Consider the following 21,633-nt stretch of genomic DNA (forward strand, 5'->3'; position numbering starts at 1 on the left):
TTAAGTTAAGAGAATGGTAGTAAGAAGATCCATGTTGATTCGTTGACTCTGCCTTGGAATGATAAAAAAACAAAAACAACGTCAAGGCAATTTACGTAAGTTCCGGACTGGCTCCGGGAATGTCATTGCGGGAAGAATGATATTCATGCCTGAGGTGTCATCTGAAGCCTGAGGTATTATGTTAATGCCTCAGGCATAAGAGTCACATTCAAGCCGAGGTAACGTATAGCTCCCCTCCATTTGTCCCCGCGCGTTGCTTGAGGTAGATTTTGCCCTTCCTCTTTACCCTTTCACTAACCATCCCTACTTCTGAACTGGTTCACAGGCCCTGCATGCATCGTCTCCAAACTTCAGCTACCGTCCGGCAATTGCCACGAGCGTTGTCATACTCTATCCTACGCCGTAACTTGATAGTTCCCTCTGATAGGTTCAACTGCCCTGTAGAGCCAGACTTTCATGACAGATTGGGACCTGATACCCCCAGAACCGACAATCCATTGCCTATATCACAAGAATCTAGCAACTCCACAGCTGATGTGCAGAACTCCACCACTGACGTGGTTAGAAGGAAAGCCCGTGTGGATGGCATCCTAAAAGTGGGCAAAAAAGAGTCGATCTGGGCTGGAAAAGAGGAATTGTACTTGCATTTGGATAAAAACACGACAATCAAACTGCCATATACTTATCTGCGCGATTCCTGCCAGTGTGGAGTGTGCAAGGATCAACACTCGAAACAGCGCTCGTTCCGCACAAGTGACATTTCGAAGGACATTGCTCCAAGCTGGGTCAACTGGGATGGGAGCAAGCTTTCAATCAGGTGGGCTAACGAAATTGGGGGGTCGACGACTGAGCATGAATCAACCTGGGACCGTGACTTCCTAAAAAATCCCATTTTCAACACCCATCGTCAACATTGGAGCGCGAACTGCAACCCGATCATATGGGGACGGGCTCAAATGAACAAAAGTCAACATTGGGTGTCTTATCCAGACTACATCGCCGACGATTCCAAATTTGCCACGGCGATGCAGCAGTTGCAGCGTCTGGGCCTTATTTTTGTAAAGAATATTCCAGAGTCACGATCGATGGTTGAAGCTATTGCAACACGCATGGGTCCACTGCGAAACACCTTCTACGGGTCAACATTCGACGTGCGCACCGTCCCACAGGCGACAAATGTCGCATATACAAACCAATTCCTTGGCTTTCACATGGATTTGATGTATATGAACGAGCCGCCGGGATACCAGCTCCTCCACTGCCTAGAGAACTCATGTTCGGGGGGTGAGTCGCTGTTTTCAGACGCATTCTCGGCTGCGAAACTCATGAAGGAGCGACACCCAGAAGAATATAAAGTGCTTCGCGAGCAGCGGCTGGGATACGAGTATAGACATAAGGATCACATCTACTACAACGAACGACCCGTCTTTGAGCATGATTTCTACACAGACGAGCTGCGCCACGTCAATTACTCGCCCCCCTTTCAATCTCCCCTCCCCCCACGCGACGGGAAAGGCCATGATGCTGAGCCTGTGAACAAGCTACGAGATGCCCTTGCCAGGTTCACTTCAATTATTGATAATCAGAAGCGCATCTTTGAGCTCAAGCTCAACCCGGGTGATTGTGTCATCTTTGATAACAGACGGATCCTTCATGCCCGCCGCCAATTCAATGCCAGCATAGGATCTCGCTGGCTAGCAGGCGCCTACGTGGATACCGATGCTCTGCTATCCCGCTTTGCTGTCTGTAAGAATCAACATCCATATGTTTGGACGAAGAAAGGCAAGAGAGACTTGGCGGCCAACAACGGAGACAATAACTAGGAAAGAAGCCAACCATAAGAAGAAGAAGAAGAAGAAGAAGAAGAAGAAGAAGAAGAAGACGAAGACGAAGAAGAAGAAGCAAGAGGCTAAGAGCATGACTGAAGAGGAACGGAACAAAGGTAGAGGGAGAACTAGAAATTGATCGGGTTCACGAGAGCAACAGAGAAGAGTACAGCTCCAAAGATAAAGATCGATTAACCCAATATCTGAATGTGCTCAAGTCTCGGCATCATCCCCATCCTTAGCAGTCGACTGAATATACGAATGTGACGTATTGTTGGTCTGAACTGTTTCGAGTTCTTGACCGATGATCCATTCCCTACATATATATCCAAAGGTTGTAAACGTAATGTATTCGTATTCTTGAAACCCGATCGTAGATTTAGTGCAAACACAGTTGGGGTACAAGGTAGGTTGGACCACCAGTGCCAGCCTCTTGAGGGTGCGTTGAATCTGTCATGGTCAACAGGGATGATCTGTGACGATGGATTGCTTTAATTCGACGCTGCTTATTTCAAATTATAGCAAGGGTGCGTCCCGCAACAATGAGACCGATACGATATAATCAGATATACATATAAGCCGCATCAAGACAAAAACGTTTATCATTATGTTAGACTTATAGCATCTAGCCCCAGAGACAGGGGGGTCATGGGTATCGTGCAACGATCAACCAACCACTCAAGCAGCCGTAGTGGGCTTGCTGACCGAGTGATCAGTGAGGAAATCGGGGTCGCTGTTGATTTCCTCGCGGACCTGTACCATTGAGTTAGTAATCGAATTAAACAATCGGCGTGGGGTGAAAAACGTACAATATCCAAGCCACCGACCAATTCTCCATTCACCCACAATTGGGGGAAAGTTGGCCACTCGGCATACTCCTTCAGACCCTGGCGCACATCCTCATCGGCCAAGATATTGAAGAAGCCGTACTTTACACTACGCTCGCGTAGAATGCCAACCAGCTGCCGACTGAATCCGCATTGCGGGCTGCTCGGGGTGCCTTTCATGAACAACATGACAGATGCTGCCTTGACCAGTTGTTCGAGGCGGGCAAATAGTGCCTCCCGGGATTGTTCGGGTGTCAGGGCGGGGGCAGACGCGACGGCGGTTGCGTTAGCCGCATCAGTGGACGGGGGCTCAGAAGCGGCAACGGGAGCCTGAGTAGCAGTGAAGGGACCATGCTCACGAGGAACAGCAGACAGCGGCGGGGGGATGTTGGCTTTCACACCTTCCATCGGACTGACGCCACCCGCATCATTTCCGCGGCCAGCGTGGCGCTCGACAGCGTCACGAACCTTGACGGCATCACTCCCACTGATCGATTCCAAAATTTGGCCGCTACGTAGACACACGACGAAGGGCACGGCAGAAACGTCATACTCCTCCGAGATATCAGGAAGCTCCTCGGCGTTGATGCTGACAAACGAGATGGTGGGCGGGGTGGTGGCGGGGTACTGCGAAGCGAGGGCTGAAAGCACCGCGCCCATCTGCGCGCACGGGGCAGCCCAGGGAGTGTGGAAGTATAGAACTACCAATGCAGAAGGTGATAGAGAAGAGAGATGCGACGAAAAGTCGGCCTCAGATGTGATTTCGGTGAGTGTCGACATGGTGGAGCGTGTGTGAAACGAGGATGAGACGACTGGAACTGATGTCAAATTTCGGAATCGACGGTGAGAGGTATCCTATGAAAGGTCCAACAAATGTCAAGGTGAGGTCGAAGTTGAGAGGCGAAGAAGACGTGTTAGAGGAATGGCGTGATAGATACCAAAATAAGCCCCCCTGCACGGCGATCCCAGATTTCCAATCTTCCGGTTATCAGATCGTTTGGCGTCTCTGGCGTCTCTAGCGTGCCGTTTATTCTTAGTAAGCCACACTGGTTTCGGTACCGGGAAAGCCCTTTTCCGAAGTCCACGTGACCTTATCGCCTATCATCCTGAATTTCCAGCCCGCGAGTCCGGCGAGGAAACTGCAAACCCGAAGACAACAACATGGGAAGAGATAGAAAGAGAAAGCTCAGCTCGGATGACCCGACTGGTCACCTTCCACCTCAGTCATTTGGTGTCGCCGATACCTTGTCCCGTCTACAGAGCGATAACCCGAGGAGCGAAGGTTCGAACGGTAGCCATGTCTCAAAAAAGCGCAAAAGAGTTGATGGCGAGAAAGTGAAGTACCCAGATCTCACATACGTCGATGGAAAATTAGTGTCCCCTATCCGAATTGCCGATCTGCAGGGGTTGCTCCTCTATTGCTTCGCTGATGGTATCGCACCGCAATGGATTTCTATGAAGCATTCTGGCCATGTACGCAAGGTGGTTGTACTGATGGTACCTGGCCTAGAGATGGGCATGTTTGATGGCACAATCTCCGTGCAACGAGAATCAGCCATCGAGGAACAAGAGACGCAAGATCCCAAGATAGATGCGCAGGGAGCCGCCAATGAGACACCCAAAGACGAACATGCTGCTGATTACGAGCGATGGAAACAGGGCCTCCCATTACCGGACCGCTCGCATCGCTTTAATCCTCGATCTATCACACGTGAAACCCTCCCTGAACCACTTCAACCCCTGGCCGATATGTTCCCCCATATCTGGCCTGTGAAGGCGCCAGGCGACAACAAATACAACAAGGTTCATTCACCATTGCAGGCAATTCTTATGTCCTCGCCCCCCAAGACCAAAAATGATGACTCCCGTGCGAAGGGCGCACGGCCCGCAAAAGTCGAGAAAGGCTTCGTCCCGAAACGAACACCAATCACAGCTTTTGTCACTTCGCGCGAGGATCTACTGGAAAATGACTTTATCTTGCATCCTGTTTTCTTTTCTTCCGATAACAAAAAATCTTCCCAGGTGGAGGCTCGTCAGCGAGGCGGGCAATCGGTGGAAGACGGATGGGTGGATACTCATGTTCCATCTCTGGAGTCTGCTCAACCACCTGATGCTGAAATTGAAAGCGGCAGTGTTACTGATGGTCGAGATGTTTTTGCGCTGGACTGTGAGATGTGCATTACCGAGGGTGGTCAGTCCGAACTCACACGCATCAGCATGGTCGGTTGGGACGGCGAGGTGGTCCTCGATGAACTGGTCAAACCAGCACGGCCAGTGATCAACTATCTTACACGTTACTCTGGAATCACCCCAGAGATGCTTGAGCCCGTCACCACAACCCTTCATGATATTCAGCAACGCCTCCTGACTCTTCTCACACCGCGAGCGATACTTGTGGGACACTCCCTCAATTCCGATCTTACCGCACTCAAACTTGTCCACCCGTTCATTGTCGATACGAGCATCATTTACCCACACCCACGTGGTCCCCCACTCAAATGTAGCCTCAAATGGCTTACCCAGAAATACCAGAACAAGCAGATACAAAATGGCATGGCTGGGCATGACTCCATTGAGGACGCCCGTGCTGTTCTTGAACTTGTAAAGTTGAAATGCGAGAAAGGCGAGCGATGGGGCACGAGTGATGTTTCCAACGAGAGCATATTTCGTCGACTATCGCGCTCTACCCGACCGAGTCATCTCCCTCGTCCCGGCGAGGAACGAACAGGAGCTGTGGTTGACTGGGGCAACCCAGAACGTGGGTTTGGTGCCCAGGCAACTGTCTCGATTGGATGCCGGGATGACGATGCAGTTGTCGCTGGTGTCTCAGCAGTAATCAATGGCGATGAGTCCAATCCCTCCATCCCAGGAAGTGGTGTTGATTTTGCTTGGGCTCGCATCCGTGATCTTGAACATCATCGTGGTTGGTGTAGCCGTCTCCCCGATCCGAACAACGCCAACGAGTCCACAACCCTTTTCCCTCCCCCTGAAGAAACTACACCGACCACAACCACTGGCAATGGGCACTCGACAGATCTACCACAGCCTGACGTTTTGGCTGACACTGTATCCCGAACTGTCTCTAACATTTCGCGCATTTATGAATCCCTCCCTCCGTGTACGCTTTTCATTGTTTATTCCGGAACAGGTGATCCACGTGAAGTGGGCCGTTTACAATCCATCCACAAGAAACACCGCGAAGAGTTCCGGTCTGGCAAGCCCTGGGATGAGCTGACATACAAATGGACCGACGTTGAGGAACAGGCTCTAAAGAAGGCCTGTGAGCGTGCTCGCGAAGGTTGCGGTTTCATGTGTATCAAATGATTTATCTCAGGCTACGTATGCCCATACTTCGAATGTCTTCTCGCCAAGACGATGATTAGTATCCCGATTTCATCCCCCGTTGTATCACGATCCGCTCACGCTGTTACGGTGAACTCGAAATGCACGTTTCATCACAAAAAAAACCTTTCCAAGAAGAAACAAACCCAACGGCCCAAAATGGATATGTAAAACCAACTCTAGAAAGAGGAATTGATAGAATCCACATTTCATCCCTATATAATGTGAAAAATCACCAACGTAACTTGAAATGCAGCCTTGAAAGTCCTAACACTTTGTACATTATACATTACCTTGAATATCGGTTATAAAAGACCCCACCGGACTTGGTGGGGCGGAAGTGGGAGTCCCTGGAGATTTCTCCCGACACCAACCGAGACCAAACCTCTCACACTATGAATCCCTTCACACGGGCAACTGCAGCCTGGCACTTGGTTGGCCTTGCGTCCGAGTTCCCAAGCATCGATGATGACAACAGGATTGTACCAAGATGCAAGGCTTTCAATATTCCCAAGACAAATGGCGCCATAAAGCCCGTCGAAGATATTGACCTACCAGGAGAACTGAAGGACCAAGTCCTTGTATTCAAATACAAGGGCAAATACCATGCCATTGATCATGTGAGTTAGAGAGGTTTCTTCTGTTTCTTGTAGTCGGAATGGTTGGGCTCATCCTTTCTAGCAATGCCCCCACTCGTCTTTCCCACTTTCTCGGGGCAACCTCTTTGATATTGAAGACTTTGGTATCGTTCTCAGCGCGGGTCTCACATGCCCCAAGCATGGCTGGTCATTTGATATATTCTCTGGACGCGCTGATCGCGGCAATTACACACTCAAGGTGTGGGAGGTGCAGCTGCGCGACTCATCGGCACCTGAGAGTATGGACCAAGAGGTTTGGGTGAGGCGGAAACAAAGAATTGGTTAATACTAGCCACCATTTCTTGGTATATCAGAAGAAGTGCAGCTAGGCTGAGTTGACCCGAGTAGGGTCTTAGCTACAGTTTGACACCACTGTTCCTTCTCGCCTAAAGATATCTTGGAACTGCCCCAGAACCACGGGGATTCCCCTCAAGTGATCAAATCCAATATTTTCAAGCTACCCAATTTCTTGTCTATCCAACTGGCCAAGTGAAAATATTCATATGGGTAGCCTCTCAATTCCTGATTGGGATTTTGGCGTGAATTCGGCCCATATATCAACTTTGTGGAATTCCGACAACTTTCCTCTTTCGATAATTGCAAAAACCTCGAAGTCCTTTTACGGAGGAAAGTTGGAGAGGGGAGCAAAGAACATGAAGCTGATTCATTTGGGTGGTTGTAACTATCTGTTGATATCCCCGACGCCTGTTTGTTAAGGCCTCATGTAGGGCCTATAAAGGGCCGATAAAGGGCCATTTGTTCATGAATCAAAGCAAAATTACTATCCCTTTCTCTCCTGCTCTTAGTCGCCCAAGGGTACCTCGTTTGGGATCTTGTTTGGATGGCTTGTTGCCCGGAATAGTGACATAGTGGTTGGAGGATCCGCATCCCCATGTCAGCGCAATATTTATATTGGCAACAGCATTTAGAACTCGCATAGACTGCTAGGGGATCTTGAAGATTCTTTATATACGTAATCTTCCTTGGTGTAGGAGTAAGAATATTTTGCGTTAGAAAATGTTCCAAAGTCATAGATGCATGCATGTACCGAGGAATCTCTCCCATACATAAACAGTCCAAGGTTGTTCCGATTACTAGCGAAGGCTACCCATTTTTTACTGAGATTCATTATCGAGTAACATTTTTTAGACATACTATCTTGTAGTTCGACATATTGTTACTCTGCGATCAAACTTCACTTAGCTGTTGCCCTGCTTCTCAGCCACACCCGCATGTACCCCGGGGCTCTGCTGAATTTTGGTTTCCAACAATTTCTGAGACGAGTGCCCAGGTGCTCGGGTTATCTTTAAATAATGGAAGCTATTGGGGCAGCTTCTGCCATCCTCGCAATTGCAACAGCCGGAGTGCAATGCTCCGTGAAGCTCGTGACTTTTGCAGGGCAGGTCAAAACAGCGCCGGAGCAGATTACCATGGTTGCTGAAAATGTGTCCTTGAGTGCCAGTATTCTACAGCAACTGGGCGAATTGGCGACGGAGAATATAGAAAATGAACATCCGACCCTAGACGGCCCCAATGTGAAATCAGTTCCCGATACCAAGACAACAATGTCAAAACAGAGCATCTTCAACACCACCGGGCTGAAGACAGTCATGAAGCTGGCCAAAAAAAAAAAAAAAAAATGCGAAGAGATATTTGAGTCCCTGGACTAGTCCTTACGCAAAGCCAGCAAACAGTTGCATGCGAAACCTAGAATATCGGGCAAGGTAAAACTGAGCCGCGCAGAAATGTTCAAATGGCCGTTCCTACTCCCGGCAATGGATACGCTGCGGAACGAGCTCAGGAATGTTAAGGGGACTTTGATGTTGATGCTCCAGGTCGCTATGCGGCTTATTCGAGAAGGATGATGGGGGAGTGAGTCACCCTTACTTTCTTCTGTGGAATATTTTTGAGGTCTATTGCTAATACAGGTAGATACGGTGAAAATATTCAGCGCACAACGGCAATTGTTGCCTACTCTAGAGAGGATCAGGAGTTCCTGGTTCGGGCTATTGTTGCTGCCCAGAAAGCTCAATTGGGTAGTCCTGGAAAGGAACAGCCAGAAGCTTCAAATGTTGAATCCGTTAAGGAACCACCATTGGAAAAGGAGCAGCCCCCTCGGTTTTCCCAAGTTTCGGGGTCATTTAATCACAACCTATTTACCACGGATCGCGGACTAAATGGCACAGCGGTCACTGCCCAAGAGTAGGTGGATCTTGTGGATTTTAGATTTTTTAATGGGTTAAAATTAACGCGGTGCAGGGATCCAGATCCAGAGCTTATATAAGGCCGACATGGAGGCGCAGGGATTCCGGCGACCTCACGAGTTAGGGTACACCAAGGAGGAGGAGGAGGAGGAGGAGGAGGCGATCCTTAATCGGAAGCTAGCAGTTGTAGGGGGGGGGGGGGAGAAGAAGGAGGAGAAAGACGAGTGGAAAGAGACGCGAGAGAAGTATCAATTCGAACAAGCAGAGGGCGAAGATGATGATGCCATGTCAGAGAGCGAAGGTGCAGAAGGCATTATTGATGCTCTACCGTCCAGATATACGATTTGACCTTACCCATCGAAGATATCTGCAGTCTGCAGTCGTCCAGTGATTGTAGAGCGCTGTGTGTTTAACCTGTTTCCTCAGGCCACATCCCCGATTCGGTAATTAATCATTTCCAAGGTTGTTCCCGCATGAAGGAGAATAACAGCATAACACTCTCTCATTTTTCAATGCCCTACACACTTGACTTAGTTGTAAGTAGATTTCCCAAAGCGAAGTGTACCCGGTTCGACCTCGGCGTGCTGTTCAGCTGGTATGTACGTAATGATGCATCTACGGCTTCATATCACTTTTTATTTTTCAGTTCTTTTCCAACCGTTTTAACGTAACTGTTTTTTTTTTTTCCTAATTCTTTTTCATTACCTATTTCGTATTCTTTTTATTCATCCCTCCGCACAGTCTACTTTGAGCTTTCTACAAGTTTCTTCATGTTGCACGTGGAGAATGGCGCCAACATTCCAACTGCCTGCCAGGCAACCTCCATCCACTAGTGGGGGGTTGATCGCTACATACTATGCAGTAAATCTGTCGGATTCCCGACCAAATTCCAGCTAAACTTTGTACTTAATTGGCAATCTGTTTATGTTGTATTGTACAAATAAACTCACTCCACCTTCTCTGGACGTATCCCCCTCCTTCAATAACTCGAGTCTCTTTTCAGACAACCATAATGCTTCTCACACTCATTGGATGTGCAATCATTTACCTAGCCGCGGTGGATGCGAAGAACCGGGATACCTCACCCTCATATGATTTTGTTATTGTTGGCGGGGGTACCAGCGGATTGGCGGTTGCTAACAGACTCTCGGAGATGAGAGGTTTCACCGTCGCAGTGATCGAAGCTGGAGATTCAGTCCTCAATAATATTAACGTTTCTGCTGTGGCGGGCTACGGTCGAGCATTTGGGACGGATATTGACTGGGCCTACCTAACCGAAGACCAAACATACGCGGGAGGATCGAAGCAGATTATCCGTGCTGGAAAGGCTATTGGTGGTACAAGTACTATAAACGGTAACCTGACCACTTAAATCTTGGCCGTTCAGTGGAACGAACCTGTGCAAATCTATTGCGCCTATGCTAACCCGGCGTCACATAGGGATGTCGTACACTCGAGCGCAAAAAGTTCAAATTGATACCTGGGAACGAGTCGGAAACAAGGGCTGGAATTGGAACAACCTTTTCACATACTATAAGAAATCACAGCAGTTCCAGGTGCCCACACCCGAACAAACTTCTCGTGGGGCGGATTATTACATCGCCTATCATGGGGAACATGGCCCGCTCAAAGTCGGCTGGCCTCGTGCAATCACAAACGGCAGTGTGTTACCTGCGGTTGATGAGACGTTCCAGCAACTGGGCCTTCCTTATAATAGGGATTGCAATGGTGGTAGCATGGTGGGACTTACGGTCCACCCAAACACCGTCGACAGCGAGGCTGATGTTCGCCATGATGCAGCCAGAGCTTACTATTGGCCCTACGAAACCCGATCTAATCTCAAGATTATCTCCAACAGTCATGCCAATAAGATCATCTGGGCAAACGATTCCAGCAGCGAGGCTGTTGCTATTGGAGTTGAAGTTACTGGGATCAATGGAGTTGAGACGATATACGCTTCAAAGGAAGTAATTATATCGGCTGGGTCCCTCGGATCGCCTATTCTTCTGGAACTGTCTGGTATTGGAAATCCTGATATTCTCCGTCGGTTTGACATTCCTGTACAAGTCAACATTTCCACTGTTGGTGAGAACTTACAGGATCAGACCAACAGTCGGTTCTCCTATGAAGGGAACGAGTTCTGGCTTGGCTCGCCGACCCTTTCTGCCCTACCATCCGCCGGTCACATATTCGGTGATAATGTTCTCGCTGTTGCGTCTCTTGTCAACTCAAGTCTCGCAGAATATGCAAAACAAGTGTCAACAAACTCCAACGGTGCAGTCCAAGAAGCCAATCTTCTAGCTGCTTTTCAACTCCAGCACGATCTAATATTCAAATCACAAGTTCCATATGCGGAGATTGTGTTGCTTCCCATCGGACACTCGTTTTCCAGTGAATATTGGCCTCTTCTCCCTTTCTCGAGAGGAAGTATCCACATAAACTCCACAGACGGTTCCCAACCTCCTTCTATCAATCCCAACTACTTCATGTTTGGGCAGGATCTGAAAGCCCATGCTGATGTGGGTCGATATATCCGCAAGGCATTCAGTACTGCCCCCCTGAGCAACCTCGTTGGAGAAGAAGTGGTGCCAGGAGAGCAGCATGTTCCAGAAAATGCGTCTGACTCTACATGGAAGAGATGGGTTAAGTCAACATGTTAGTATTGCTTCTTCGCGTCAAGCTAGAGCTCGAGAAGATTGACTGACCCCCTTCAGATAGATCAAACTTCCACCCAGTTGGCACTGCCAGCATGCTGCCTCGGGACAAAGGTGGTGTTGTCGACCCCGAGCTCAGGGTTTACGGTACTCGAAATGTCCGAGTGGTTGACGCTTCTGTCCTGCCCTTCCAACTTTGTGGCCACTTGACAAGTACTCTTTATGCCGTGGCCGAGAGAGCGTCGGACTTGATTAAGAAGGGATACATTTTTTAGGTGGACTTTCGAATACAACAGGGGAGGATCAAGTGTCACTGCACACATCGATCCCCAAAGTAAATTGCTTTTGAAATAACTTGGTTTCATTTGCTAGGTGTTGACGGCTTTATAACTACCGTCCTGGCTTTGTACATTAGTGAGATATAATCTTTTGCTTGGGCCATGTCATTATAATCGACAGGATTCGGGTTTAGAGGCGTGCGCTCGTCCACGTCTAGTGCATACTAAAGCGAAGGGTGAGCAGTGTTCAGAAATATATCATTCATGATGATCTGGGCGAGCTCAGTCTGACAAATGACGCGCTCGGTGGACAATTCAAAAGACTCCGGTAATAGGTTGCCCTCGAAATTCAGAAGAACCATGTGCTTTACCAACATATAGGCTTCCGCACGACCCATTCTGGGGCCTAGGTCTCGACTCAAAACCCAACCTAGTCAGGGGTTCGTATTCGATACACTTGCTCATTATATTATTTACACCTGTAAGGTAATTACAAAAGTTCTCTCCCACCTGCACAACCACCGCTCTGAGACAGATAAGCCACAATACTTGGAATACCTGTAAGTACCAGCCCCTAGCAGTAACCTTCGGGTTCCTTTGTTGCCTTTCACAATTTGTTTCTCAGGTACAAAGGTCATCGTTATTGATAGGCCTGTTCCACCAAGCCTTGGAACGATTCACTAACAAAACAATCATGATCATTTTTTCCATTCGTGAGACAGAAGAACATAGTTTCATGTTTGAAAGATGCATTGCATTATTGAGTGATCGAGACAAAGGCCTCAGAAGTGTTACGTGTGGCGCTGAACATCTAGGGCCACTTAAAAGCAAGATGAATGCAGAGGAGTACCGCCTATTGCGATATCCAAGTCGCTATCGAGTGCATCATCTGGAACGAAGCCATCCAAATTCATATGAGATACACGCAAGGTGGGCCTTTCTCAAGAAGCATTTCCTTCATTAGCTGGAAGCTATGAGTATTTTCGGTGGTATTCCAGAGGCTGCAAGGGAACTATCGTGCAGCGGAAGTACGTAAGTCTACACAGCATTCTGATAATATCTTACTAATAATATCGGTAGCATCCATGGATAAGACTGCCATCAAGGTACCCCGGTTTGTGTATGAGGTATACTATATGAAAATGCATATTACGCTTAGTCATTATATCCGCACACCTGAGATTGTTGAAATAGGTTTTGTCATTTCAGTTCGAGAATGACGGACCACTGGATCATACCCATACATTGTCATACCACAAATTTCTGTTAAAATCAACCAATCTACTTCAATGCAGCCATCACGGGCGACGTATCAGACCAAACAAAACTAAGTGACAAACGCGGATGTCCCTCATAGATAATATCCTGGTCAACCAACATACGAGCCGCATACTCATTCGTGATCGATTTTCCATTTTTAAGCCCCAAATCGACTTCACCGATAAGCATGAGATCGTGTCCGCCCTCGTCGGCAACAAAAACACGTTTGATGCGGTGGCGACGGGAGGTTATGGCCCCCCAAGCGTTGAGTTTGGACTTTTTGATTTCTAGAGAGATGAGTATGGCGCAAGCCAAATTTGAAGCGCCCAATCACATACCATCTGTCCCCACGTAAAGGTCTGCGGGGCCGAATGGACCTTTCATAACCCCCGTTGGGGTGAAGATGTCAGCAGCATATTGAACTCCAGCCTGTGGATCGGGCAGATCGGCCAAGACATAAAAGTGGCGGATAAGATCTTGGATCTCGGGCTTCAGGAGAGTGGCTGTTGGCCAGACGGTGTTCTCCGTAATGTAAGACATAGTAAGTTGGGTTGTGATTAAATTGTCGGAATTTCACAGAAAGCGTCAATAAGGTCAATAATTACTTATTTATTCATATTAGCTAGGTCATGACCGCTGACAGTCAACACGCAAATCAACGTTTTGATAGGATGATAGTCGCATCCGATCCAGTGCGGATTTAGCGTTGATCTCGGGCTCCGGGCCAACTTGCCGACGGAGATATCGGATCCGATGCGACCCGACTCGACGAACGGATATGCCAGTCAGGGAAACAGGTCCAATGGGTTGTGTCAGACTGTTGATGCGTAGTCCACCACTGGTGCCTCACAGGCCTGTCGCATCGTGGGTAATGCCGCTGCTAAGGTTTAGAGAGTGGAGCAGAGTCATCGATCAACTACAAGCTACTATACCATTAAAATTAACTATAGCCAGCTCAAGGCACATTGAGGCTACTGGAATATGTCAGACTAGGATATGGCCCCCCCTAGGCCCTAAACAGGAACCGAGGTTTTTTTGTTATGGTCTAGTGGTAAAATAGTCTGTATTTTTCCCACAGAATATACAACATGGAAGAATATAGGCCAACAAGAAAAAAAGGAATAGCTTAACCATAATGTCTGTACAGGCTTTCTCTCCAGGCCGAACAAACTGGCAAGATGTATTTTTCTAACTGTACCTAGGACGCGCTCTGCACGTCTGGCATTATCTATAAATCGTATAACGCCCAATCTACGTAGTAGGAGGGACTGGCTATTATAACATAACTAACGGCCACAAAGAATTGATTTCCTCCACCAAGGCATTCACGTCTTTTGCCTTGAGCGGGACTCGATGCTCCCCATCCCACTCAACCAGCTGGGTGTATCGCAGGTCGAAATATTCATACAATAGCTTCTGGTGGAGGTCCAAGTTTGGATCTCTTATACCATGAACGTGAATTGTGGGTACTTGTATGAGTTCCCGAGTTAGAACTAAGTTTTTGGGCCACTTTGGGTCATTCTGACGATCAGAACCGTCGTTCTCCCATAAACTACCCATTCTATGAAAGAGGTCTGCTTCAACCGATTGTGGCGAGAGTGTGACAAGTGGACCGCATCCCGCGAGAAGAACCGCGAACCGCCATCGCGGGAACGAATTAACCCCACAGCCCTCTATCCCACGAGCCGATCCACCCCGGCTCATGAGCTGCTGTTCCAGAATCAGACTGGCACACACCTTGGCTCCCTGGCTGAACCCCAGAAGGCCTACAAACGGGCCCGTTGCGTGCTGTCGGTTATCTTCAGCTATAGCTTGGGCAATGGACTTGTGCAACGCCTCGGATGTGCCGCGAGGATTTGTGTCCGTGGGGTCAATCCACGCACGGAAGGGTCCAAAGTCACGGTACACGGCCGTGACGTCTGATCCTGGTTGTGAGGGGAATATCCCTTCTGCGTAGCAAAGTCTGAACCATGGACGAAGAGCTTGCTCGAGGGCTCGACATTGTGCGTGGAATATGCGGGCGTTTGTTCCCCCGCCATGCAGACAGAGAATGCGTGGCAGGTGCAGTGTGCTGTTGTCCACGGGGATGTGACGTGCATGGCGAGTCATTGTGAAGCAGCGGCATCAAAGGAAGCATCGGAACTGCCAAAATCTAGCTGATTTTATGCAAGGCTAACTATATAGTCTTCTGGAAGGTAAGTATATCTAAATTATTATTTCCAAAATTACTGTTTAGGTCCCGTTGTCTATGCGTGACAGCTTGTTTCGGTAGCGTAATGCAGGGATGTAGATCCAGATGCTTGATCATTCTTGTTAATTCTATTCGAGAACCTGACAAGTTCATTTGGATGGTAAGCTGCACAGACGCCGGATCGGAGACTCGGTCCGGGTCGAGTCGGTCCCGAAATAGCAGGATCGTCGATCGCTGGAGTAGATCGGGCACCAATGGAGACCGATCTCGGTGTTTTATTGTTTACGGTTTATCCCCGTCGAGTATGATTGCTATTGAAAACGAAGAACATGCATAAACATACAATGTCAGGCATGAAGAAGAGATAAGTGTCTCGGTATTTCACTTTGCTTCTCCCTGTCACTCTTTGTTTTCGAAACGATTTTTGTTTTTCACCTTCCAACCGAAAGCGGAGAATGCCACCTATATTCCTACCTCTCGAGCAGGCCCTCCCCTCTCATCATGATCTCTTCTACAATGGCGCATGGCGGAAACCCCTTGCTAGCACCTACAATGATACCTTGAACCCAAGCACGGGCAAGCCGATTACCCGAGTTGCTCAGGCCAGCGCAACCGACGTTGATGCAGCAGTAGAGGCCGCACATGAAGCCTTCCTCTCATGGCGCAAGACGACGATAGCGGAGCGGCAGGCGTGCCTGCATCGCGCGGGCGCCATCTTGCGCGAGCATGCGGGTGAGCTGGCGCTGGCCGATGCAGTAAACACATGAAATCCAGTAACCGAGATGCTGGTGGACGCAAACCGCGCGGCTAACAGTCTCGATTACTTTGCCGGTCTCATTCCCATGCTGCGTGGGGAGACGTTGCCCGGCCCCTTCCCCGCAGATGCCTATCTCCACTACACGGTCCGCGAGCCGATCGGGGTGGTGGCGCGTTTCATGGCCTCGAACCACCCGTTTATGTTTGCCGGTTCTCGCATGGCCTCAGTTATTGCCGCTGGTAATACCGTCGTTGTCAAGCCGCCCGACCAGGCCCCGCTGTCGGGTCTTCGGCTAGCAGAGCTGCTCGATGGTGTCTTTCCACCAGGCGTGCTGAATATTCTACCCGGAGGACCCGAGTGCGGCCAGGCGCTCGCTACCCACCCTTTGGTGAAGAAGGTCACACTCATCGGCAGCGTTGCCACCGGCAAGGTGATTCAGCGTGAGGCCGCCGACACGCTCAAGCCGACCCTGCTTGAGCTTGGCGGCAAGAACGCGCTGATCGCCTTCCCAGACGCGAACCTAGATCAGCTGGTTCAAGGTGTGGTGAGTGGGATGAACTTTGCCTGGGCAGGTTCTTCGTGCAACCGACAATCTTCACGGACGTGTTGCCACACATGCGTATTGCTCGTGAAGAGATCTTTGGCCCCGTCATGTCGGTCTTCCGATGGACCGATGAGAGCGAGATGCTCCGGATCGTCAACTCAACCAGCTACGGGCTAACCGGGTCAATCTTTACTCGTGATCTAGCCACGGCGCAGCGCATGATCAGCCAGGTAGAGGCTGGCTTTGTCTGGGTGAATGAGGTGGGTAAGCATTTTCTTAATGTGCCGTTCGGTGGTGTCAAGGAATCTGGGAACGGGCGCGATGAGTGTTTGGACGAGTTGCTGGCCTTCACGGCTGTCAAGAGTGTCAATATCAAGCTTCAGTAATAGGACTGACAGGTGCATATGACTTTCGAAGACTGGAATTATCGAAATAAGGAGGGTAGATTCCTGTTAGAGTACTGGTACATGCAGAGCAATGAAATTATTTAGGTCTGTTTTACTTCTCAACTGTAAGTACAGCTATGTATCGAACACAAAAAGGTGCCATCATTCGCTTGTAGAAACTGGCACCGACTAGGGCTTCTTCATAAACAGTTAGGGAAAGGTCCATGGTTCGGCCACGCACCGGGTGCCTGAGGAAGAGAGTTGCTAGGATCTGTCAAGCGTAGCAAGGTCCCCAGTGATCGGGATTCATGAGTGGAAAGCTCAAGGGTATATCCAGTTGAATTCTAAGGATGAGAAGAAAAGGTGGCTAACGTACAGGTGAAGGCGTTCCAGAGACTAGGCACATGCTACTAGAATCATCAACGTAGCTTCATATTGGTTATGTAAGAATATGACCATAAGAAGATGCGGAGATACTGTGAAGAGAGATCAATCTGTCAGAATGGATGCATTACTACTAAAATTCTAGCACCAGGGAGGGGGGGGGGGAGAGGGGAGAGGAAAGAAGAAAGATAATGGTCACAGATAGAAAGTGAGATTTCAAGACTTGAAAGCAAAGAAAATTTGCTCTAAAGTCATGTTTCCTCTTCTACCCCCCCCCCAATAAACGAATTTGTAAGGATGTGAACTATAATTCGAACTAAATACTTTGGAAGTCATTGTGGCTATCCATTTACCTCTGTAGTTATTGGCCGTCACAGCTGAGAGGCAACTCTGATATTGACAGAAAAGGAGAATTGCCAATGAACAATTTGTTTGCAGGGCTGAATCGACGAGTAAATTAGTCGAGTCTAATTGCTCAATGAATCTTAAATGGCATCCAGATCTGTGTCTCGGTCCGAAGAAAACCAGTGGCGGAGAGGGCAATTTTGGTATAGACACACCTCTATCAATCCGCTATCTCCGCTGTTGGTCGTGGTTTTCAATGACCATGTACTGAGGGCTGAGACCATTTACCGCGTGCTCGAATGCCAGGCCCATACACGTAAAGAACAAATGGGATTGGGATGAGGGCGATGCCCACGAAACCCAACAGACTTGACGCCCAAGGAACTCCCATGCGACGGTACATGATGGTTGCGAAGAGTGGGAAAGTACCACCGAAGATGCTGCGCAGGAAGGTATTGACCGCAATGGCACTGGCAGAAAAGCGAGTGAAAGTGTCTACCAGGTAATTCAGGGAAGACTGGAATATGGTGAAGAATCCCAACCCCATGGAGACAGCTCCTATCACTGGACACAGCCAGAATATGTTCTTGGGACTCGTCCAGCCGAGAATGAACATGCCAGCGGAAAAGAAGACGGAGCCAAGCATCATGGGCGGGAGCCGCGCCTCGGGTACAGCGCGATTGCCGTTTGCACGGAACTTTTTGATATAGAATTTCTGGTTGAGGAGGTTGACAATCGCTCCGAGAATCATACCGGTTAGAATTCCTAAGAAAGGCAGGTTTCCAACGAGCGGGTTCCACCCTCGAGTCTCTTGGAATTCGACCGGGAACGAAGCAAGACTGAGATAGAGGATTCCGTACACGAATGATGCATACAGAGCGACAAAGAAGCAGATAGGCGTGACCAAGAGACGGAACGGCCGGAAGAGATACTTGTCAGCCATATCCTTGAGGCTATGATCCATTGCTTCATGGTGGGCGTGCAAGGCCCAGTTCCCGGTGGTGATACGCAATCTTCGAGCCTTGTGGACCAGCAGCGCTGGGGGATAGGTTTCATCGAGAAATATGACGCCCAGAGTCAACATCAGCAGTTGGAGAATGCCGGTGATCTGGATAGTAGTCAGTAAAACAACTTCCAAGCAGGCAAAGCATCCATTTCATCAACTTACATACTCCGTCCATCTCCACCCAAGATAGCTGTCAACAATCGCACCGCCGGCAATCGGACCCAATACTGGTCCACCCACCAAAGCCATCGCGTACGCCACGATCGCAGCTCCCCGTTGTTGAGGTGACCAGATGTCTGCCAATACACCGCCAGTATTGGTGATGGGGGCACCGCCGAAGAACCCGGCAAAGAACCGGGTGATCATGACACTCTGGACATCTTTGGATACGGCTGTTGCAAAGGAAAACATGATCGAAATGAAATACGGAACTAGAACCACTTTTTTCCGCCCGTAAAGCTCGGACAATGGTGCCCACAGGATAGGTCCCAGCCCGAAGCCGAACAACAGCATACTTGTACCGAGTGTGGCAGTGATTTCACCGATATGGAATTCTTTCGCGATGCCCGGGATGGCGGGCGAGTATCTAGCAAGATATTAGTATGGAAACACTGGTTTCAATATTTCAAGAGTATCTTACATTGAACTTGCCCAAGTGGCACCTAAGTTCCCAAGGATAGTCAGCAACTAAACAAAAGAAAGAGACAATGCATTTCCAAATCACTTACCCATGGTAGTCATTCCATAAAGAATGGTGGTGAGGGCCTTCTTCCTAAAACTCCAATTGATCGGGCGATATGGATCATCAGGCCCGTCAAAGTCGACAACAGTATCATCGGCGGACTTGATATGACTGACTGGGTGAGTGAAAGCGGCTGTTTGGCCAGGTTCACGCAGTCGAACCTTCGACATAAACGACTGCTTAGGCAGGGGCTTCTCCGTCGTTGTAGGCTCCGTAGCCTGCGTAGGCTCGGCTTTTTCTGGATCTTGCGTTGACATTATGAAGGAACCTTGTAGTGGAGAAGCTAGTTAGGTTAGAAAATTTAAAGCCCGGAATATATATAAGTTTGGCGGATACATCCACTTTTATAGTTCGATGGATTTATTAAGGAATCTGAGCTTGTTTCCAAAGGTTGATTCGGTCCTATCTACCATATTCAGTAGTGAAGTCCGAGGGCAATGGTGGGGCAGGGTGCCGCTAAAGTCCGAATCCGAGAGCTTCCGGAATCAAGCCTTCTCGGGATAACGGCAGGGACCACGGGTGGGCTCTCGAATGGATACAGGTCTACATGTCTACAGGCTCCACCAGATGTTGCACCACATCCAAGCAATTTTGGAATTGGTTTGTTTTCTCGGCCTCGGAAACGCAACCGTCCCTCGGCCATAAATATGTGGAGTCCTGTAGATCTAAGTACAAATAGTAGTCCCTTTATCCCTGCAAATTCGGGTTTAGGCAATGAATAGATATCCTCCGAGAACACACCATCGCCACATGGGTCTAGGCTTGTCAATCCCAAGGTCGATCTGTCGGCTGGCATATGATGCCCGTACTACCAATCTAAATTCACTCTTTGACCGAGATTTATCTCCGTAGACTTCTTCCATATGGGGTTGCCAGATCAAGCGATGAACTCCGAATAGACTGTAGAAAATACTCTACTCGGATTGATTTTCTGAATTGGGATTTCCCGGCGATAGCATGGAGATCCATCAATAGCCTCCTACGTCTGGTCCCCTCTCATCACGCAAGGACTGTGGTCATATACGGATCGAATTTCTCCGTCAAGACTTTCTGATCTTTCCAAATCCTGTCTAGCTACTACGTAGGTGGCTTGCCTTTCGCGACTACTCTTTGAGTGTCGCCACAAAACTGTCTCATTCATTCCCTGCAAGCTCGGGATTCGGAGATGATAGCTTTTATCTAGGTTCTACCTAGATATATCGTATCTATAAAGGATCCGAGCTGGGAAATCCCGCATAAATTTTATCTACTTCAGACTCGTGGCTCCTGAATCGATAGAAAAATATTTTCTCGATAATTTGAGCTCTCCACTATTAGAGCACCCTACTTGCATTCTGCGGAAATGGCGTCCTACCCTCCCCAAGCTTGCTGCTACCAAGGGTTCAAACATGATGGGCGGCCACAAGGTTCATTATCCATGCTGAATGACGTTGAAGTCTACACCAGTCATCCCCATACCAAGTCAACGGAAAATGGGATTTTGATGTAAGTCCTTAACAGGATTCCCCTCCAGGTTCACTATTTCTCACTTTTGATAGCCTCACGGATATCACCGGCCATCGTGTGCCAAACGCTCAACTCATTGCAGATCAGTTTGCCATGAATGGGTATTTTGCTATTATACCAGATCTGTTTTACGGTGATGCTGTGCCTTTGAACAAGCCGGGGGAATTCGATATGCAGAAGTGGAGAAACGGGGGATATCACCCGGAAGGAAAGAACCATCTCCCCCCGACTGTGGATCCGATTGTGGAATCCTGCCTGCGGGGAATGAGGACAGAATTCAACTGCAAAGTACGTATGTCCCAAGTCAAATACAATGATATTAGTATTAACCGGGTACTAGAGAATTGGTGCTGTGGGATATTGCTTCGGCGGCAAGTATGTCGTGCGGCATCTGCACCCGGGGAAAATCGATGTGGGCTATACAGCACACCCATCCCATATTGAAGAGGCCGAGCTCAAGGCCATTCAAGGCCCACTGGCTATCGCTGCAGCAGAAACCGACGGAATATTCTCCGTTGAAAAGCGACATGTAACAGAGGGTATCTTGAGGGAGTTGAGCCTTCCTTATCAAATCAACCTCTATAGCGGGGTGAAGCATGGCTTTGCGGTCCGAGGCGATCCAGCGATCCCGGATGTGAGATATGCGAAGCGAAGTGCTTTTGTACAAGGAGTTGAGTGGTTCAATGAGCATTTGAATCAGGAGGACCTAGTCTAGCTTAGGTATTTTGGTGCGAGAGAGACCT

General features: G+C 48.8%; 11 protein-coding genes across 11 annotated transcripts; 7 read left to right on the forward strand and 4 right to left on the reverse strand.

The window, feature by feature from the left end:
- Positions 1-332: 332 nt before the first annotated feature.
- On the forward strand, positions 333-1,823 carry N7537_010679 (putative Gamma-butyrobetaine hydroxylase subfamily; the record flags this gene model as incomplete). Its single annotated transcript, XM_056901733.1, has 1 exon — positions 333-1,823. The coding sequence occupies one exon, from the start codon at positions 333-335 to the stop codon at positions 1,821-1,823; it is 1,491 nt and encodes a 496-aa protein (XP_056750401.1).
- A 681-nt stretch (positions 1,824-2,504) lies between these two features.
- Positions 2,505-3,433, reverse strand: N7537_010680 (PICOT family protein; the record flags this gene model as incomplete). The annotated part of the gene is made up of 2 exons (XM_056901734.1): positions 2,505-2,579; positions 2,636-3,433. 2 exons carry the CDS (start codon positions 3,431-3,433, stop codon positions 2,505-2,507), a joined length of 873 nt encoding a protein of 290 aa, XP_056750402.1.
- A 381-nt stretch (positions 3,434-3,814) lies between these two features.
- On the forward strand, positions 3,815-5,977 carry N7537_010681 (RNA exonuclease; the record flags this gene model as incomplete). The annotated part of the gene is made up of 1 exon (XM_056901735.1): positions 3,815-5,977. One exon carries the CDS (start codon positions 3,815-3,817, stop codon positions 5,975-5,977), a length of 2,163 nt encoding a protein of 720 aa, XP_056750403.1.
- A 413-nt stretch (positions 5,978-6,390) lies between these two features.
- N7537_010682 (Rieske (2Fe-2S) protein) lies at positions 6,391-6,919 on the forward strand (the record flags this gene model as incomplete). The annotated part of the gene is made up of 2 exons (XM_056901736.1): positions 6,391-6,615; positions 6,677-6,919. The coding sequence occupies 2 exons, from the start codon at positions 6,391-6,393 to the stop codon at positions 6,917-6,919; spliced, it is 468 nt and encodes a 155-aa protein (XP_056750404.1).
- A 1,027-nt stretch (positions 6,920-7,946) lies between these two features.
- N7537_010683 (uncharacterized protein) lies at positions 7,947-9,185 on the forward strand (the record flags this gene model as incomplete). Its single annotated transcript, XM_056901737.1, has 4 exons — positions 7,947-8,200; positions 8,566-8,761; positions 8,820-8,835; positions 8,893-9,185. 4 exons carry the CDS (start codon positions 7,947-7,949, stop codon positions 9,183-9,185), a joined length of 759 nt encoding a protein of 252 aa, XP_056750405.1.
- A 664-nt stretch (positions 9,186-9,849) lies between these two features.
- Positions 9,850-11,766, forward strand: N7537_010684 (GMC family oxidoreductase; the record flags this gene model as incomplete). Its single annotated transcript, XM_056901738.1, has 3 exons — positions 9,850-10,192; positions 10,278-11,492; positions 11,552-11,766. 3 exons carry the CDS (start codon positions 9,850-9,852, stop codon positions 11,764-11,766), a joined length of 1,773 nt encoding a protein of 590 aa, XP_056750406.1.
- A 1,284-nt stretch (positions 11,767-13,050) lies between these two features.
- On the reverse strand, positions 13,051-13,569 carry N7537_010685 (uncharacterized protein; the record flags this gene model as incomplete). Its single annotated transcript, XM_056901739.1, has 2 exons — positions 13,051-13,316; positions 13,368-13,569. 2 exons carry the CDS (start codon positions 13,567-13,569, stop codon positions 13,051-13,053), a joined length of 468 nt encoding a protein of 155 aa, XP_056750407.1.
- Positions 13,570-14,304: 735 nt separating this feature from the next.
- Positions 14,305-15,138, reverse strand: N7537_010686 (uncharacterized protein; the record flags this gene model as incomplete). Its single annotated transcript, XM_056901740.1, has 1 exon — positions 14,305-15,138. The coding sequence occupies one exon, from the start codon at positions 15,136-15,138 to the stop codon at positions 14,305-14,307; it is 834 nt and encodes a 277-aa protein (XP_056750408.1).
- Positions 15,139-15,675: 537 nt separating this feature from the next.
- Positions 15,676-16,907, forward strand: N7537_010687 (uncharacterized protein; the record flags this gene model as incomplete). The annotated part of the gene is made up of 3 exons (XM_056901741.1): positions 15,676-15,952; positions 15,995-16,521; positions 16,614-16,907. 3 exons carry the CDS (start codon positions 15,676-15,678, stop codon positions 16,905-16,907), a joined length of 1,098 nt encoding a protein of 365 aa, XP_056750409.1.
- Positions 16,908-17,889: 982 nt separating this feature from the next.
- Positions 17,890-19,641, reverse strand: N7537_010688 (MFS transporter; the record flags this gene model as incomplete). Its single annotated transcript, XM_056901742.1, has 4 exons — positions 17,890-18,744; positions 18,805-19,228; positions 19,283-19,304; positions 19,371-19,641. The coding sequence occupies 4 exons, from the start codon at positions 19,639-19,641 to the stop codon at positions 17,890-17,892; spliced, it is 1,572 nt and encodes a 523-aa protein (XP_056750410.1).
- Positions 19,642-20,726: 1,085 nt separating this feature from the next.
- On the forward strand, positions 20,727-21,605 carry N7537_010689 (Dienelactone hydrolase; the record flags this gene model as incomplete). The annotated part of the gene is made up of 3 exons (XM_056901743.1): positions 20,727-20,869; positions 20,923-21,178; positions 21,231-21,605. 3 exons carry the CDS (start codon positions 20,727-20,729, stop codon positions 21,603-21,605), a joined length of 774 nt encoding a protein of 257 aa, XP_056750411.1.
- Positions 21,606-21,633: the final 28 nt, after the last annotated feature.

The sequence above is a fragment of the Penicillium hordei genome (genome assembly GCF_028827395.1).
Source record: "Penicillium hordei strain IBT 12815 chromosome Unknown utg000005l_segment0_segment0, whole genome shotgun sequence".
NCBI classification, from domain to species: domain Eukaryota; kingdom Fungi; phylum Ascomycota; class Eurotiomycetes; order Eurotiales; family Aspergillaceae; genus Penicillium; species Penicillium hordei.